This window comes from Haliaeetus leucocephalus, unplaced genomic scaffold (genome assembly GCF_000737465.1).
Source record: "Haliaeetus leucocephalus isolate CR32 unplaced genomic scaffold, Haliaeetus_leucocephalus-4.0 Scaffold228, whole genome shotgun sequence".
Classification (NCBI taxonomy): Eukaryota; Metazoa; Chordata; class Aves; order Accipitriformes; family Accipitridae; genus Haliaeetus; species Haliaeetus leucocephalus.
The window spans coordinates 3,148,358-3,167,228 of NW_010972664.1; the positions used below are offsets into that span (position 1 = coordinate 3,148,358).

Consider the following 18,871-nt stretch of genomic DNA (forward strand, 5'->3'; position numbering starts at 1 on the left):
TATACTACATAGACAAAATGAGGTATGGTTCTGCCCGTGGTGGATGGCACCTGGTGAATTTAACAGCTCTATGCCAGATTACTCATCATGTTTCGATTTGCTACTAGGAATAAATGTGTTGCCCGTTTCTAAAATAGATGATCTCTTATTTATAACCTTTTGAAACGATTTCCGCCAGGATTTACAACAGGTGGGTTTAGGAAACGATATTTATCCCTATTTAGACTGTTTCTATTGTTATTTCACTCATTAGATGGATTTTCCAGATGAGTAAGTTAGTATTTTCTCACTTTCACATTCTGCTGTATTTCTTATGGTAGTTGGGCAGGAGAATAGCTGCTAAAAGAAGCACAAAAGTTGGGAGGAGCCCAAAAGTTTCATATAGTCCCATTGAAATAACACTGACCCTCTTTTCAAAAGCAGTTGCTGTATTGCTTTGAGATGGAGCACCTGAAGTTCAAATAGAAGATCTATGAAGATCTCTTTGATGTTTCAGTTAGCTTTTTTGTAATCGTCCAAAAAGTCATTCAGATGACAGAGTACTCTGTATTCAAATTATTTTCAACTATGTCCAAGTGAAAATACAGTTCTTTGCATTTCAGTTGCCTTGCAGTAAGTCAAGTTGTATGCTATGACTCATCTTCCCAGAAAGAAGCGACATGCAGCAAATAGCTAGATACTTTTGCCACCTGGACAGGAATTAAGTATTTGGAATTAGCTAAGGAAGTAAAGGGAGACCAACCAAGTTACAAAAATTTCACTTCCCTACTATGTTGGAGAAGAGAGAAATAGATAAGACACCTGTCATGAATTTTCCAAATTTCATATTAATTAAATGCAGGCTATTCACATTTAAGTGCAATGTGACTGTATGACGCATTTCACTCTGCTCTGGGAAGTTTTCATGACATAAATCAGCGTGGCATGACTTAATGATCTGTTAAGAGTGGTGCAGCATGAAACATAAAATAGGAAGGTCTGTATTTTAAACAAAGTTGTGTTAGCTGTTGTGACTAGAAATGATGTTGTTCACATGGTTCAGACTGGTAAGTGAGAAAGATCTCTTCTCCATTCTTACTCTTGCAGGGAAAGTCTATACAGGATGAATGCTTTTATTTTTAGTATATTCATAAATATATCACCTTCACTTGAGATGCTGAGGATTCATAAAATATCAGTAATGGCAGCTGGTATGTGACAGAAGAGATGAGATCATGCTTGGCACTACCGTGCCATCTTTCAGTGGCAGAAATCTCAAAGTATGGTATGTTGCCTGTCTGCCTGCTGCTACCACCTATAGAAAATTTCAGAAGAGGGTAAGGACACCAGTGAACATTAGGCTTTTTGGATTTGTCTCCTACTTAAGTGAAAGAATAATGCATCATTCTTGTTTAAAAATAGGCAAATTCTTCAGATTAAAGAGAAAAGGTTGCATAGAATGAAATTCAGATTTCTTTGTATACCAGTAAGAGATTAAAATACGGAGCTGACTTGTTCTGACATTTCTTAGCCTTTTAAAGACCAGTCAAAAATCCTAAAGTCCATAGCATTTCTACCTTGGCAAAAGTCTAATAGCTGAACTTAAACTTGAATCCTGTCATGTCTTCAGATATAGAAATACGTTTACAATATATGGGCCAGAATGGCTCTGCAAGTGGACACTGAGCACATTACCCACCAAGCATTTACATGCTGGTCCACAAAACTTGGCTTCATTTCCAGCTGCTCCAAGTCTTCTTGGGTATGCCAGATGGTGGTCAGAACAGAAATGCAGATCTGATAGAGGATTCTTCTTCAATAAGTGTGAAAGATGGCAGTGTATGTCCTTGAAGTTTTAGCTTCATACTGTGACGTCCTGGCTCATTCCACTGTGGCACCAAGTATGTCCCAGTACTCATACTGTTTCTCTTAGAGAAAACCCAGTTACAGCAAGTGCAGGAAGAGATTAAAAGTACCTCATTTTTCTTTTTTTTTTTTTTTATTTTATTGCTGAACTCTAGCTTAGGAAAGTTTTAAGAAGTTCAATGTGTAAATCTTTTTTAACTTTCCTGAATCTTGCTCAAATCAGTGGGAATTGTTTTCTTACTTCAGTGGATTCTGAGTCTCTCCACAAGTCTTTGAAGATTAGTGTATGAAAAAGCCTTTTGATGTGTTGCTCCCCCCAAACTTTTCCCCTCCTTTTTTCTAAAAGGAGAAATCGCTTACTTTTCCTTCAAGAGGAACATGGAAATCAATACATTAATCTATTCACTTTTCCCTTTACCTTCTTTGCTTGATTGCTGCTAGCCATATTACAGTTTGGATATGATCTCAGTATTATTCAACAGCAAAACTACTGTATGCCCCATTCCTTGAATGCTAGCATTGTCAGTCAGCATAAATAGTCTTTTTTCTTCCTCACTCTTTTTCCTCTCTTCACTTAACAGTGGCCCAAATTGAGCAGAGTATCTCCTCTCAGCCTTTTTTATTCTCAAGGGTAAACAAACCAGGAACTTGCCATCTTTCTCACTATAGATATAGCCTATTAGCCTATCTAGGCTCTTTACTCTTCTCATCATCTCCTTAGCTCTTCTCTTCAGCATGTGAATTCATGTTTTTTTGAAGGAGATAAACAGATTACACTCATTATTTTGATGAAATTGTACTGTATCAGCAAGGGGTATGTTTTTCTTTTTTAAACACATTACCAGCAAACCCTCCTGCTATCTCCCATGACAAAAGGAATCATGGCAGATTACATGTCTTTTTGTTGGCATAATTTGTTTTGTTTGCTAAACTCACAGAAGCTATAGTAGCACGAGCCATCCCCTAATGGTACAGTTTACATTAGCAAGCGGGCTGAAGTGTTAAGATTTTAGGAAAGCGCAACTTTTCCATCTGATCTGAGCAAAAGGTATATCCTGAATCTCAGACACTTGAGGAAAAAGAAAAAAAATTAAAAAGCATTGTCTAGAGTAGACAAAGTCCTGAGTAATGTAAGTTATTGGGCAGACAGAATCAGTGCTACCTCTCTTTATAGGCATCAAAACTAAGTGAAGGACTTTCTAGAAGGGATTTTCCAGGAGCATCTGTAAGGTGCAGGGGCTGCTTGAAAGAAATTATTGGACAATATATAATAAAACAGAGATGTATGACTAAATGAGAGCAGGCTACAGTCTAATGTTGAGATGAAATTCAGACCAGATATTTAAACTTAATATTTAAATGTACTGTAAAACAAAGAGGAGGAGGGGGTCAGGAAAAGTGCTGATGCTGAACTTAGAGCACTGGAAATGGGGGTGGAGGGCAGAAAGTAGATGTGTTTTCTTCTGCTATGTAGGAGACAGAGCTGGATTTTTTTTATAATTATTCTCATAGTTTTGTTTTATTGACATTAGTCCTAGGGAAGAAGGAAGAACAAAGCCTTGGTAATGTTCTTTTTTTTGTGCTTCAACTTTTGTTATACAAATGATAAATGTAGATTTGTCTGTTAGGTTAATTGAAATTGGCACAGAAACTTTGAATATAAACCAGACCTGCTTTTTCATCATTGTTTATCTTGCATCTCTTTTTTCCACTATGCAAATTTATCCCACTTCTTTCTTTTAGGTCATCCAGGGATAAAAGAGAGATTTTATGTGTCAAAATACATACGACAGTTAGTGTTATTGATTCTCTAGACTTCTTTAACCTCTTGCAAAGAAAGAAAAAAATGCTTATGCTTCCATGCTTTCAGAGATTATCTGCTTAAGTGTTTCAGAAGAACTGAGGGAGAAAAATGTTGTTATACGTGAAATTCAGAACTTGAATTTAATTGAAGATTAGAACAATTAGTCCAGGTGTGAAGGAAAGTTTAGCATTCTCAAATGATTGAAATGTGATCTTTTCACACTGTTGTGTTTTTACATGGCTCATCTGAAAACAGTAAACAAAACAAAACAAAAGGAATTTCTCACTTTCCATGAGACAGGAGCAGCATGAAGGACACTTACAGCAGAACTGTCCTGGTAATAAACTTGCTGAGACCTCACTTCACCCTGCTTTCTACCTCTGTCCCATTGTAGGTAGCTTGATTCCTCTTCCCCAGTGCTTCCTTTCATTCAATCTGCTAAAAGTTCTTCCTGCTTGCCACCTGTACTTCTAATTTTGTGTATTTGATCTATTGGGGTAGGACATATGAGAATTAATTTTGAAGCAGTGTCAATGTTAAAGATGGTATCTGAGCTACGGATTACTGATACTCCCCTAGGTTATGGGAAGCTGCTTTTCAGAAGAATCCAAAGCAAGTACCTGCTTTGCCACCTCCACCCATGTCATTTTAAAATAATATCACAGGTCTAGTGAAGGGCTTCATGAATCACTTGTTATCCTTACAACCTACCCATTCCTCATTTTTATTGGCAGAACCATCCACCTGAAGAAATCATGGAAGAAGGAGAACACTCTAAATAAATAAGGAAGAGAACATACTTAAAGAAGAAAACAATGTCCACAAAATGAGATCTATGCACTAGTTTCAAAGTCCAGCTGCACTCATACAGACTAGGGAATAGTTATAGATTCCTATGCTAACATGATACTCATGGCAGAGAAAAAAAGGAAACTCGTTTTCCAAGCAACTCAGTCGTAACTAGCGTGCTAAAAAGTTACATCCTTCCCTGTCTGTGAACACGCCTAATCATTGGAGCACACCATAAGATTGAGAAGTCTTTTCACTTTAAAGAAAAATGACCATCCTTAACTTCCATTAGTTTATCCCTGATAAGAAATATCTGAATTAGTAATAGGCCTAAGCTGTCATCCTCTCAGGCTTCTGTAATGGCTCCTGTGTCAGAGGCTACACCCTTGATTTATCATTAGTCATAGCTAATAGTGCACTAATAACTTTGTGTCCTGAGAACCACACATCACTTTTGGTACCCATTAAGAAGATCTGAACTTCTGAGGAAAGAACTGCTGACTCTGCCCAGGTTTCTAGTGTTTGAGACTGGACATATTTTCTGTTTTCCTATACTTACTCCATCAGCAATAGTAGCCTTGCAAAACATCTTTCAAAACTGCTCAACTTTCCTATCTGCACTTTTTGGCAGCTCATGCCATGCAAAGGACAAATGTTGTTACAGCAAGGTATATAAGTAGGGTTTTGCAGTTTTCTTTTACATTTGCATCACAAAAGCACCCAAAAGTCCAGTATCTACCAAACCTTCTAGGCAAATTTAATTAATGACACACAAAGGTGGGGGATTATTATTTTCTTTCAAGAATTCCTGTACTGCCTTCAACTGTCATCTAAGCCAGTATCTGGAACCAGCAAAGCAATCCTACAAATAAGTAATCCTACTCCATAGATGATGTCAAGGGTTACCTCCCTTTTCAAAATACATAGTACTTCGGCTGGAGCCCTGGGACCTTCTGCTATCCTCCGTGTAAATATCTTAGAGGCAAGTCTTGATCTGTATTTGGTAAGACTGGAACTGAGTTTGATCTCTTAAAATAAACACGTATCAAAGACCAGCTGAAGTGGCCACATGAATATTGTCACTGTGCTAAGGATTTGAGAGGAGCATTGAGATACCCAGTTTAAAGTCTCTGGGGCTTTGCAAAAGAAGATTGTGATGTTGATGGGGTTCCAGAAGTCAGAAGACAATCTGGGGAAGGCGCCATTATCTCATCCCCCTAACTGACTCTCTTACTTCCAGGCAGATACTGAGTATTGTACCAGGTGTAGCTTTGATTGTTCAAAGGATTATTATGAAATTAATTTATTGCTGCAAATGTACAATGCTGAAAAAGACTGTAGATGGGAATATTAGGTTGGTCTGCTGTTTCTTTGCTGCTGGAAGCAGAACTGAGTCTTACAGAATTTGGTGCTTTACCAGCCCGTGTGTTTCTTGTTCCTCAAAGCTTTTTCCCATGTCTGAGTTTTGCTTAGAACAGTTACAAGTCAGCATCTTTCCCCTTGCTCCCTTTGAACCAGTCACAGAAATATGTTTATGGATAATAAACAATTTGAGTTTAAAATGAAGCACTCATCTTTATCACTTTGGCTTGCCTAAATAATCTTCACGATAAATTTCATTTGCAGTTCGCTATCAACTACATAAGCCAATAGGAGAATTTCTACCAACTTCAATGAGCTTTGAATAAAGCCTCATGCCATGGTATATGAGGACATTTTATTTAAGTACATGTAATTAAAAGATTACTAAAGTTTTCATTATCTGAAAATTGTTTGGATTATGTAAAATGAGTTTGGTCTCATAGTGGCTGCCTTAGGTAATTGAGGATGTTTAGAAAAAAAACAAACAACAAAAATCCCACTGATATTAGTTGCTGTGGTTACAATTCCATTTCTGCTTGCAGTAGCAATGCTGGACTAAAACTTATCTACTTTTAATTAAAATCACAGCAATATATAATGTATGAACCCCAGGGAACCTGGGCTGGGGGAGGTGCTATGAGCAAGTCGTGACAATAAAATTTCCTTAGGATCGTTGAATTCAATGTGAACCACAAATCACAAGATCAGCTTACAAAACTGTGTCACTGGAAGAAAATGTTGCTAGTACTTGATATGGGATCAGTGTACTTTTTGCTATAAATTCACATTTTTCTGTGGTAATTTTCTCCTCCCCTTCTAAGTCTTTTGCCACATTTCTTACCAGGAGACCAGAGTTCACCTAGGAGGGATGAACTGACTGTCTCAGTGAAACTTCTCTATATCAGCAGCTTTATCAGCTCCTGGTGACTCAGTGTAACCTTTATTATTCAATAACACTACTGGGAAAGAAATGAATACAATCCATCCCAACAGATTAGAGATTCTGCTAATTATTAAGATTGGAGAAGAGTTGAGAAATCACTTTGAAATAATTTACAGTATTTGTTTCTTCCTTTTTTTTCTACAGCTGTTTAACACTTGAGCAGAGGCTACCTTCATATACATTTATTAATAGAATAAAAGATCCATTCAGTCATGCATAAAACAACATCTAGAAAGAGTGCAACAGAACGCACTCTTCCCATTTTGAACAACACAACTAATGCTCACTACTGCTCATGCTTTTCTATCTCCATCTTAATTCTTGCAGTAGAATACTGTTCTGTGCTGTAAAAACAGTTCTGAACATGATGTGATTAACCTTAGGGTCCCCCCGTCCCCTCATCTCAAAGCCCCCTCGTACATGGCCTATGCTTTCTATTCATGTTCAACCATCTGATTTCCATATCATCCTGCTCAGCCTCACAAGCGGCTATTACCATAACAGAGCTTTAGCGTGACATTGATTGAAGCCAGCGCTTGCTGAATGCAGCATCAAAGCATAATTTGCCAGAAATCAAATCTAATTTACTGTGTACTATTTAAATTTCTCAAAAAAAATGAAAAGAAGTTTCAATAGAAGTACACTAGGTCTGTAGTCTTAATTGTTCTTTTTTCATATTTTTGGCTAGTCCCCTGGAATCCAAGCAATATATTTCCTTTTAGAGCCATTGTCTTTGACTTCCAAATGTCAATTAAGCAAGAGCTTTTCCACTCTGTTTATTCCAATCCAGTTAATGTTACATCTGAAACAGTAAAGGGTAATAGTCTGATAGGCACAACACTCAGTTTGCTGCTTCATAACAGTTTTTTCAACAGATTCTTCTAATGACCTTAATGTTTAGTCTGAATTAAGCATTAAAGTACCACATAACTTTGACAGCTGAAGCATATCAAGCCTGCTGTTATTTCTCTAACTGTACCTTTTCAATGTTTTAAAAATTCACCTACTCTGAGAGAAGCAATGGCTTGAATTAGGTTTTGTCCAATGTTCCACTGAAGCTGGGCTTTGAGCAAGTCATGATCTCAGTTAACCTTTCTGCAAAATGGGAGTAATAATATTTTTCTATCTTTATAAACAGCATCTATATATGAAGATAATGAGCTCTCTTTTTAGGAGAATTGAAGAGCCCGAGTGGTTATTCTGTCAAAGAAGCCTTGCTGTCTCTGAGCAGGGTCGCATTGCATTCTCTGGGGATAATGTCAGTCTTACTGCTCTGGTAGTTACACTTGACCAAGAATTACTCCTGCAATTATTAACTGTTACTTTCAGTTTTCAATTTGCATTATTCAACTAGAAGTTGATAGATAAAACTGATACGGTGAAAATATTCTTTAAATGCTGTAAACAATGTCATTTTTATCAAAGGCTGTCTATAAACAGAGCTATGGCTGAATATGACAACAAATTGGAACAAAATGGGGGTTTCCTTCATTATAGAACCCCGCCTTTGAATGAATTAAAAAAACACATACAAGGTTTTATTTTTCCAAATTGACATTTTTCATGCTCTTTAAAATTATGGTATTAAATTGTTTGGCTGAAGGAATTGGGTTTGTGCTCTAATTAACATAGTGACCAATAACAGTCAGGTCCTTGTGAGATCAAGAGATAATATTTAAATAAAAGCTCTGATTCATTTGTTTATTTTTATAGTGAATTTCCAGTAATTATGGCCGCAGAGAAAAGCTGGATAAGATATCCTTGCATAACCATACATCATTGTTTACTGGAGTCTTTAGAAAGTCTAAACTAGTAGCTATGAGGCCATGGATCTTCTGGTCACCTAGAATGGCAAATGCTGGAGAGGACTTGGTGTGTGGCAGGGAGAGAACAGACCAGCAGGGTCAATCCATGTCATTTAGATTATCTGGACTGAGCTACGGCCTTAATTCCTGCTTCCTTTCCTTGTCTCTTTTTGCAAAATAAAGGATCCTTCTTCTGCTCATAGGAAAGTGAGAGATGTTCAAAGTTAAGGGTAGGTCAAAAAACTGTAAACTAGGTAGAAACTAAGACATTTATGTCTCATTGTACCTTGACTACCAAATTACCTTAATTTGGTGCTTGGAAAGTCTGCTACAGCAACAAATTCAGTTCTATTACATCTGCTCAGAGCTTTGAATTATTGACTTACAGTACAGCCTTGTGCGTGTGAGAATGTTTCAGATGAACCCTTAAACTCACCTACCTTGCATTTGTTTGGTTACATGATTTGAAAGATAGGCTCATGGAAATGCCATACCCCTCTTCCTTCTGTTGAGCTGCCTCAGAGCACTGTCTGCATAACATACCGCCAGTGCACCAAGCATGCCTACGAAGTGATGTTAGGTATCAGTCATGCTTGGGTATGGTCTATGGGATGGTCTCCTGACACCAGGTTTTTAGCAGCACAATAGAAAGATTATGGTCTTGAGGCCACCCATAATACAGCATAGACATAGGACTCATGCACAGTTCCTGTCAAATGCAGATATAACACCTGAAGAGGTTAGAGGTTTTCTGCTCTCTGCTCTGCCTGAGGTTGCTTATTGATTCTAGATTAATATCGTGGGAAATGAACTTCAATGGTTGAGCAGCAAATACTGAACTAATTCAGTGGCCTTTATTAAGTGGGTTGTCAGAACTGTAGAGATACCTTAGTGTAAGGTATGCCTGTAGGAATGGAGGTTTCTAATTCACAATTTAAAGATCTTTCTCTCTTTCCCTTCCCATATGATCGAATGTGTGCTGATTACCACATTACTGTTTTCTGACACCTGTAGGGATTGCATACAGATATGCTAGGTAAAACAAGGTGAGGGAAAACCAAGTAACTTGCTGCAGTCCAGCACTTTAGGAATAGTACAGCATGAGTTCAGATCCTACAGTATGTGTAGCAACACCTGTGTTCTTATAGAAGCCTCAAAACATAAGGGTATAAATGGGCAGCAGCAGGGCACCTAGCCCTTCATCCCTGCCCTTTCGGAAGACTAACACCTGCTGAGGTCTGGGGAAGAGGTGGACACTTCTCTCTCCAGAGAGGCTGAAACCTATGTTTAGGATTGTGAGGCAGAAGGAAGACTTCTTGTGTTGTCCTCACCCTCTGCCTTCTAAATTGATGGTGATCCATGTTTATTAAGTGCTTTACAGTTCTTGTTTTAAGAGTGCATTATACTAGCACTATTCAACTGTGCTCTTTGGACTCCTGCTGATCTGTAAAGCCTTGGGAAGTGCCTCATGAGATAACTGCAAAGTGTATTTCAAAAAAATCAGATTTGCATACATTTCTGTGCAGTTAGCAGATTTGCGTCTGTGTTGTCAGCAGGTGTAATCGGAAGCTGGGTCTTGATTGCTCTTCGTGCCTAATTAAATAGTTTGTAATTATAATGGTGAAAATATGGTTTTCTAAAACACTTAAATTCTGTTTACCTAAAAGCTTAGTGTTCCTAAACCATCCCTCTCCACAACCACCAAACCAGTAGTAGAATAGAAGAAAATGAATGTGGGGGGTTTTTTTTACTATTTTGTCTCATTCTTCAGCCTGCCCCAAAAGATAGCTAATCTTTTGATGAAAATATTTGGAGATACTGCTTACATTTTTAAGATATATCAAATAGTATAAATCCAGTTCCAGTGAATTCCGATGTTGAACCAAGACTGAAGGGTTTGCATGTCATGCATAGAAAAGTCATTTGCTTTATTACATCATGCTCAACATAGTCACCGATGTCAAGTTTTTTCTCTCAAATCCTGCAACACTGCTTCTTCCTCACTTTCCTTCTGCACATTAACACCTTTTCTCTCCCTTCTTGTTCCCACCAAGCATTGACTCTCTATTCTCCATCAGTACCCCCAGACAAGTCAAATTACACCTCCCTTTTAGAAACTGTTCACTTCTGACTGTGCTTCCTGGTCCCCTATGTCTGAATATTGTTAATGCCATCTGCTTGAAAACATAGACAGTCCTGGTTCTTCTTTCTTATTTTAACTCCACTTTCTCCTTTTTTCTTCTCCATGTCTCTTTCTGATCTCCTGGAATACCTATTCCTTCTTACTCACCACTCAATGCTGCCCACTAACTCTTCAACTCTTTCTTCTTTCTTGTCTTTACCCAAGCTGAAATCTGGATCCCCCAAGTTTATGTTGGTTTAGCAACTGTTCTTTTTACAGCAAGTCTTCCTTCCCACTCCATTCTTGCCAACACTACCCCTAAGAGAAGTGAATGAGGTCTTGAACTTCTGTCTTTCTACTGCCATCCAGACCTTCCTCTCCTTTCTCAATCATTTTTAAGTGTCTAGAGGGAGAGACTGAAAAAGGTGGTCGGTATATCCTAATTCATACATTGCAATACACAATAGTTCCAGCACAACAACAAGCTCTGTGAAGCGCAGAGGATATGAGAGTGCTGATACCTGCCCAGACGAAAGGTAGAATATATCCAGAGCTGGCATCATAAACACCTGACTGCTGCTTCTTAGCATTTATTGTCATTGGAATTTACTCTAGCATGTATGGTTGTAATGTTTCCTTCCTTTTTTTTTTTTTTCCTCCCCACAACTGGGGATATCACATACTGATATTGCTGCTCTTTTTGTTGCTGTTGTTGTTTTTGTTTATATATTAGTTCTGTCTATACTAATTAATGTTTCTGGTGTTACGTCCTCTGGCATAAAACAAATCTCCATAAAGTTGTCTCTTTCCTTCAATATTCCTTATCTCCCCCTTGCAAAATATCCTAAATTTACACCATGGTTTTTCTTACATTGTAGCTCCCCCACAGTTTGTGGTGAGACCACGAGACCAGATTGTAGCCCAGGGTCGAACAGTGACATTTCCTTGTGAAACTAAAGGAAATCCCCAGCCAGCTGTTTTCTGGCAAAAAGAAGGAAGCCAGGTAAGTTATAAGCACCCGATAAGTCTTTCAAGCCTTTCTAAATAGTTGTATTGTTAAATTTTTAAGAAAATTATTTATATTACCTTTTACAAATTCTTTTAATCTTTCACAGGAATTTGTCTTTTCAACTATCACTGTTTTCTACTGACACTTTCATTGCTGTTTTTTTAAAATATTAATACTGTGAAGAACTCAAAGGCCATTTAAGTTGGTGAAACTTGTGCTAGGTGCTGTATAAATGTATAGAAAGCAACAGTATATATCTTAAAGACTTTGCATTCTGAAGCCCCCAACAAACAGGTGGATGAGACAAAGAGTAGATATAAAAGGTATGACTCAATTTTTAACTAATCATCAGAGTCTAATTACAGTTCACAACCTGTCTAGACATGATCAAGCAGATACATATCTAGCAAGCTGATTTGCATTGGCATATTCTCATAGTGCATACAGATAGAGGTTTTGAATACGCAGATGCTTTCTTCAGTAAAAATGTCTCAGGAAATTTCTGAATCTGGTTTTGGAAATATTCCCTGATCCTTACTGTCATTTTTTGAAATAAAAATTTCTGATGTAGTAATCAATGTTGCCACCAGCCAATACTAACTTCTAGCTTAATATTTGAATGTCATGCCATAACATTTTTTTACTGCTGTTGCTGTACTGGCATGATGTTACAGCAGAAGTCAGGCCTTCTCACTTTCAATGTGCAGTTCATGTTAGTATGTTAAATTTCAACACTGTAAACTATGTGCTGTATTCTCTTTCGCACCTGGAAAAATGGATGCCCAAGGACAGTGCCTTCTTCAGCTCCCTGAGGAAACCTGTCACAGCTACATCTCTCTATGGGTCTATACTATGTACCCTTCTCCATTGACTAAATTAGTCTTTTCAGAGCCCTGTGCTACTTTTTCGCATACGGTGATATGTGAGATAACTCTCACATATCCACATGTGTTGTGGAAGTATCCACACTGTGTTGTACAGTGCACGTGTGTCTTTTGTCTAATCTGGAGGCATTGTGTGTACCAGCTCAGTTAAAATGTGAGATAAGAACTGAACCTCAGATCTCCCGCTCTGCTCCACCTGCTTCTGCTTCACCTGCTCACAAGGGCAGATATCTGGTCCAGAATGACAGGACCAAGACTGACAGCATTTTGTGTTCTGTTGCATTTGTGGCTTACAAAGATGCAACACTGTTACTTTATGAGCGTAAGCTTGTATGAGTGTAAGCTTAATCTTCAGTGTGTTTCTTTCAGTGTATTATTTGGAGAACTTTAGATCTAGCCTTCATGGATCACACCCTGGAAAAGCACAGTATTGTGAGTCTCACTAAGGTGAAATTTGTTCCAAAGGGAAACTAGAATAGCATATTGAAATTAAAGTAGGAAGTACTGATGTGCTAGCAAACATTTCAAAACCCTTCCTTGTAGAGCATTTTAATAACATAGTAATGTTTATGTAAAGTGAGCTTATAGTGTCACACTTGAATCTAATAAAGTGGACATTCATCATGCTGTAATAAAGAGAAGAGTTTCTAATTAAAGTAGGACATCATTTGCAGGATTAAAGTCATTTAGCATAATTGAAAAGTGTTAATACTCTATTTTACCCTCTTCCACTGGTATCACTTCAAGGGTAAAAACATTTTAAGGTGAAAATGCATCTTGTGTCTTTAATTGAATGTTATTACCTACTGATTGTACCATGTTGAAGCTGCTGTTTAATTACAAACCTGGAAAATTAATTACTGTATTGAGAACCAGATCCCTGAGGGCTAGAATGGTCTTTTTTGGCAAATAAATGCAACATAAAAATGGATACCTACATGGTTTATAATCAAACATTGAAACATAGCTCAATGCGATTCACTACACCCTCATGTTAACCTTAATTGAGCATCAGTGAAGTAACACAGGTTAGCGTTACTGTCTCAATACACAACTTGCCAGATTTTGCAATGAGATGCCGTAGAATAGGTGAGTTTCCACATACTGTATATCATCATACAAATCTGGAGGATGGTATTTTGGCCAAATTACATGACTTTTCACCTTTGTGTGCCCAGCTATAAGTTGTTGCTTGGCTTTACAACGCTTGCTTCTGCTTTTACTCAAGGAACTGTTTGCAGCACCACTGTTAGTGTTCAGAGTAATGTTATGTAGTCATCCTAGCCCACTCCAGTAATTGTAGGGCATTTTTCATTGTGAATCCATTTCTTGATCCTGTGTTTCTGAGCACAACCAGCTGGAAGGGAGGGGAGCTGTTCCGTCCTGAGTCATTTTTTGTGCCAGCTTGTGCATAAACAGCTGGTCCTTTGTACTCGGTAGCCTTTTCCCCAGAGCCTAACAGCTGCCCACCAATGAAAGTCACCAGGGCAGGGCTTGTGTAGCCTTTAGACTCTCTGGATTAGATTCTTTCTTGAGATAAATTCAGTAGTATTATATTAGGGATGACTCTGGTCCCCCTGTTTGCAACCCAGCATGCCACCGTTGTGCCCAGATGAGCAACCCGACAGCTAATTAAAACCAGTGAAATTGTAAAATCATTTCAAAAGGGGTTGTACTGTAATTTAGGGCAAGTCGTAATTCATAGTTATCTGGTCTTTGAAGAGAGGAGTTATCAGACTGATGAACTCCTCCCAATGTGTGGAATAGTCTCTGGGATGTGGTACCTCTCCAGAACTGACAAGCCCATCCTGAAGTTAAAAAGAAGGGTAGCCGCCCCTTTCTAATGCAGTGGTAAAGAGGATTCTGGATCTTTTTCCTCTTAAGAATTAGGAGCTTGATCTTTGCACTGTCTTTTACATTGTGTTTCTTTTTACACTTTGAATAATGAGTGATAAGTGGAGTCAAGCTCAGCCATATCAAAATTCTCTGCTTTCTCATAAAATTTAGTGGAGTTTTCGTAATACCCTCATTCAGTAGGTATCTGTGCCAGGCAGAAGTTATTCTGAAAGTTTCAAGGCAATTCAGAAAACAGGGCAATTTTCTGAGACCCACTTAGCCCTGTAGCCTGAAATTGTTTCAGAATTTTCACACTTTTTTTCATATTGGATCTGACATGTTTACTGGGTGCATATTGATTTTTGAGGAAAAATTTACTGTGATAGATTTCTTCAACACTGACATTGAAAGGGATTAAGGGGAAAGACTCACCTAAGGTGATAAGTAGCCTAGTAGGTTAATACAATTATAAGAGTGCCGGATCTTATTTAAATCATATCTATCTCCTTTTATAGCCAAAACCAGAGAGATAAAGGTGTGAGCTTCATTTCAAAGCAGAATTTTTTAAAATCCAAGTTTGTTGCTTGTCAGTTCCAAATCATTTTTTGTAAACCATTAAGGTCTACTGCAGAAGAAGCAGAGCTACAGAAAATTCATTTAATACCCTACTCTATAATTTTAGATTTTCTTTTTAGCCCATATAGACAAGCCTGAATGTTAGTAGGGAGTTGTCATTAGAAAGCACAGCAGAGCTATACAGAGCTGCAGTAATGACTGAAAGCTTATCACAGCATGGTAACAGCATTTTGGGATATTCCTGATACAAACAATTGTATTTTTCATAGAGTCTTGTTGAGCTGACATAAAAGCCAGACTCTGTTTTCCTGGAATTACTGTTGTTTAATTATTGTTTAATCTGTTTCCCTTTCTATCTCATTGGGCAATGCTGCTGACCTTTCTGTTCACGTTGCCTCCCTTTTCCTGTTCTTTTTTATTCACATCAAGAGCTGTGCCAAATGGTATAACTTTTTCCTTGAAAACACAGCCCTCACCACTAAAACCTTTTCAGTCCTTTTCTGTATTATTGATTCATTCAGTCCTTCATCATATGCAAAGACTACTACATCCATTCCAGTTATTCTTATTGACATCTCTCTTTTCTCCAATCCAGCCCAAAGGCAAAAGCTAATCTCCCTGTTTTGTGCTAACTGATGTCTTATCCCACATGAAATTATTTTTTCTCTCTGATGGTTTCCACATCAGATTTATACCCTTTCTCTTCACCCTCAAGGCTCCATGCTGCTTTTCTCCTTTGGTAAACCTCAGTTTTAATTTCCTTTTACTTCTCCTTTAAGCTCTCGTGCTCTGGCAGCTTTTCCTATTTTATGACCTGTTTGTATTTTCCTCCCAGCTTTTCTTCTGTGTCACGCTCTTACTTTCTCCTTTGCCCAGAACATATTCACAGCCAAACAATATGCTCCCTCAAGTCTCTAGGATTCAATCCTTTCTGTTAGTTTTCTAACGTTTACTGTAGTATTGTGTCCTCCTGATTTGATAGCCAACTAAGTATATTATTACAATTATGTTCAGAATGAAAATGAATGTGTCACAAATACAAATCACCCAAGTGTGACTGTTGGAAAATTTCTCCTCTCCTGTATCCCCAGCCAGAACACACCACTGTGTGCTGTCAAAGGCCTGTTTCTAATTTAAACTGCAAGTTGCCCAAGGCAGGGAAAGCTAGCTCTATGTGTTCATAAAGTCATAACCACACTTACTTTTTCTCCTTGTTTATATATAGAACTTTTAAGGAAAAATCATCATCTCTCTAGCTGAGGGAAAAGTGGTGCTTTTGTGTTTTGAATTGATGTGAGATGAATTGTCTTTGCAGAATCTACTCTTCCCAAACCAGCCTCTCCAACCCAACAGCAGGTATTCAGTGTCACCAACTGGAGACCTCACTATTACCAACATTCAGCGGTCTGATGCAGGCTACTACATTTGTCAAGCACTGACGGTTGCTGGAAGCATTTTAGCAAAGGCTCAGCTGGAGGTTACTGATGGTAAGCTATAGAAATTCCTATTTTTTCCTGTCAAAGTGTTTTAAAAGCAGTGTAAATAAAGGCATATGAGATCACATAATTCATACAAGTAAGCGGACAAGTTTCTACAGAAAATACAATGAAAAAGGGTCTCTGTGCAATTCTTTATGGTATCAAAAAGGCAAAAAGTTTGCCTTTTGCTTGCTTTCTGGAGGTTCCTTAACAATACAAACAAGGGACAAACCAGCTTAGAATAGGGTTGGTGAGAAAGGAAGCTGCTCAGTTCACTAGAGCTAAGATAGGATTGCAAAAAAACATTGTGAAGAATGAATAGGTTTGTGATTAAAGCAATGAATTGGGGTGCAGAAAAATGCAGCTCAATTCCCACCAGTCTTCAATATTATCTTAGGCAGCTAGTTTGGGGATGTGTCCTTAGCTCAATTATATCAACATAGTTGCCTTGAACTTACTGGAGTACTGTTGGTTTAGAACAGCTACATCATGTAGCCCTTTAGTCCCTCTGTGAATAAGGCACCTACCTCAGAGCTATGTTCTAAGAATTCCTCAGTATGGTTAGGTGTGAAAAGAGCCATGGAAAGACATAGGTAGAGAAGAGTTTTCAGGAAAGTAGAAGCACTACAAGATGTGTCTTGATGCTTTCCATTTCAAAATTCTGGGTTTGAATTTTATCCTGCCTTGAAGTTTACCTTACTCCATCTAAAAGCATGAATCCTTTTCATATGTCAGGAATCCTGTTGATATCCTTCTTCATCCCACTGTGGATAGAAGGCAGTTTGCATCCTTTAATGTTAGTGAAGAAAACAACAGAATTCCTTTTATACTAGGAGATTGTGGCATTCCCCAGCATCATTATTCCTTATCTTAACTGACTCATTAAATATCTCCTGACAGACTTTGATGAATTTTTGCCATTAAAACTGTTGTTATATGCAGGGGTCTACTTTTCCTGTTCCCTTAGAGACCTGCCTGCGCCATGAAAGTTTGAAAAGATGTCTAATTCTGAATAAGCTGGCTTTTCACAAGAGCATATTCATCACAAGTGACAGGTAGAGAGGTTCAGGCTCATGTTATAGAGGTTTGAGCATTAATTTGATGCCTTTTCTTTGTTTTCCACAAGCTGTCTATATTTTTATGACAGGGGGAGATAATTTCTGCCTTATCCTTGCATCTTTACAAGTAGTTTCTGGAGACTAAAGGCTAACCTTTACTCTGCAATCTCTTTATGTCCTTTCTCTCATGGTCTGTGACAAAATGATGCATTTTCATTCAATTCAAATTTAAATGTGGATTAAAAGGTCATTTAAAATTAATGGAGAGGCAGTATTTGTTAATATCTGTCCATAGTGCTGCCTGAGTCAGTGCCATGATGGTGATTGGAATAAATAGAACACAAAAACATTGGCTAAGAGGACATTGAGCTGTTAAGGGTTGCACCTGCTGATGCTGTACAGATTTACTGCAACAGGGGCTGAGTCGATCAAATCAGGTTCAAGGATATTAGTGATAAGGAATTCTTCCTTTTGACAGACAAGGCCTGTGGTCTATCTTTATCTATTTCTTGTGTGAGGGAAAAAAAAATAATAAATCCTAATTGACCCCTTTGGAACTTTCGTTAGTTGATTTAACAAGTCAACAGAAAGCTCACAACAGTGTCCCTGCTAAAATGCAAACACATCTACAATTAATTCTGATTAAAGGCGGTGTGCATTCCACATTGCTAGAGAAAGCATTAGCTGGTGGCTCTGCTGCTCAAGGAATGCAAGGCCTGCGTTCTTCAAATGCTTTCCAGAACCCACTGTCAGCATGATCATTATGAAATAATAAAAGGTTACTTTACAGAAATCCCATTTCATCCGTGAGTCAAAGGGCAGGTGAAGTCAGAAAAAAAGTGCTAAAACAATATTGTGGAACTGGGATTATACAAATAAATGTACCATTAGATCACAGATATTTTTTTAATTGCTTTCAGTTAGGAAGTTAACCATAAATGTCTAAATAATCTGTTTTGGTTGATGCTGAGCAGAGTTATGGAAGCTAATGATTTTTTTTTTCAGTAGGGAAATCTAATTTAATGGTTTTAAAAATATAATAATAGATGAACACTGTGCATGCTAGCTATATACTTAAGCATTAGTGTTCTAGTTTTTGGCTGGTGATTTCAGTTTTACTTCATAGCCCAGAATTTTTCTGTTTGGTTAATGATTTAATAATAGTGGCAAGCCATCTTTTTCATTGTGAACACATTTTTGTTTGATCCAGAGTAATTTAGATCCAATTGAAGTTCCAATACAGAATGAAAACATGTCATGTGCAGAAAAACAAGTGCTTAATTATACCATATATAGCAGTGTTTCAGTTGTTATATTTTTGCACTTACAAGTCTTTACTGGAAATATTTTTAACTCAAGT

At 37.8% G+C, this 18,871-nt stretch overlaps 1 protein-coding gene across 1 annotated transcript in view; it reads left to right on the plus strand.

Annotated features, from left to right (window-relative positions):
- The window catches only part of ROBO2 (roundabout, axon guidance receptor, homolog 2 (Drosophila)), a 469,290-nt gene that overhangs the window by 352,799 nt on the left and 97,620 nt on the right, over nt 1-18,871 (plus strand). The window contains exons 8-9 of the mRNA XM_010567635.1: nt 11,549-11,673; nt 16,291-16,462. Of these exons, the coding sequence (XP_010565937.1) occupies nt 11,549-11,673; nt 16,291-16,462 (297 nt within the window). The remainder of the gene's footprint in view (nt 1-11,548; nt 11,674-16,290; nt 16,463-18,871) is intronic.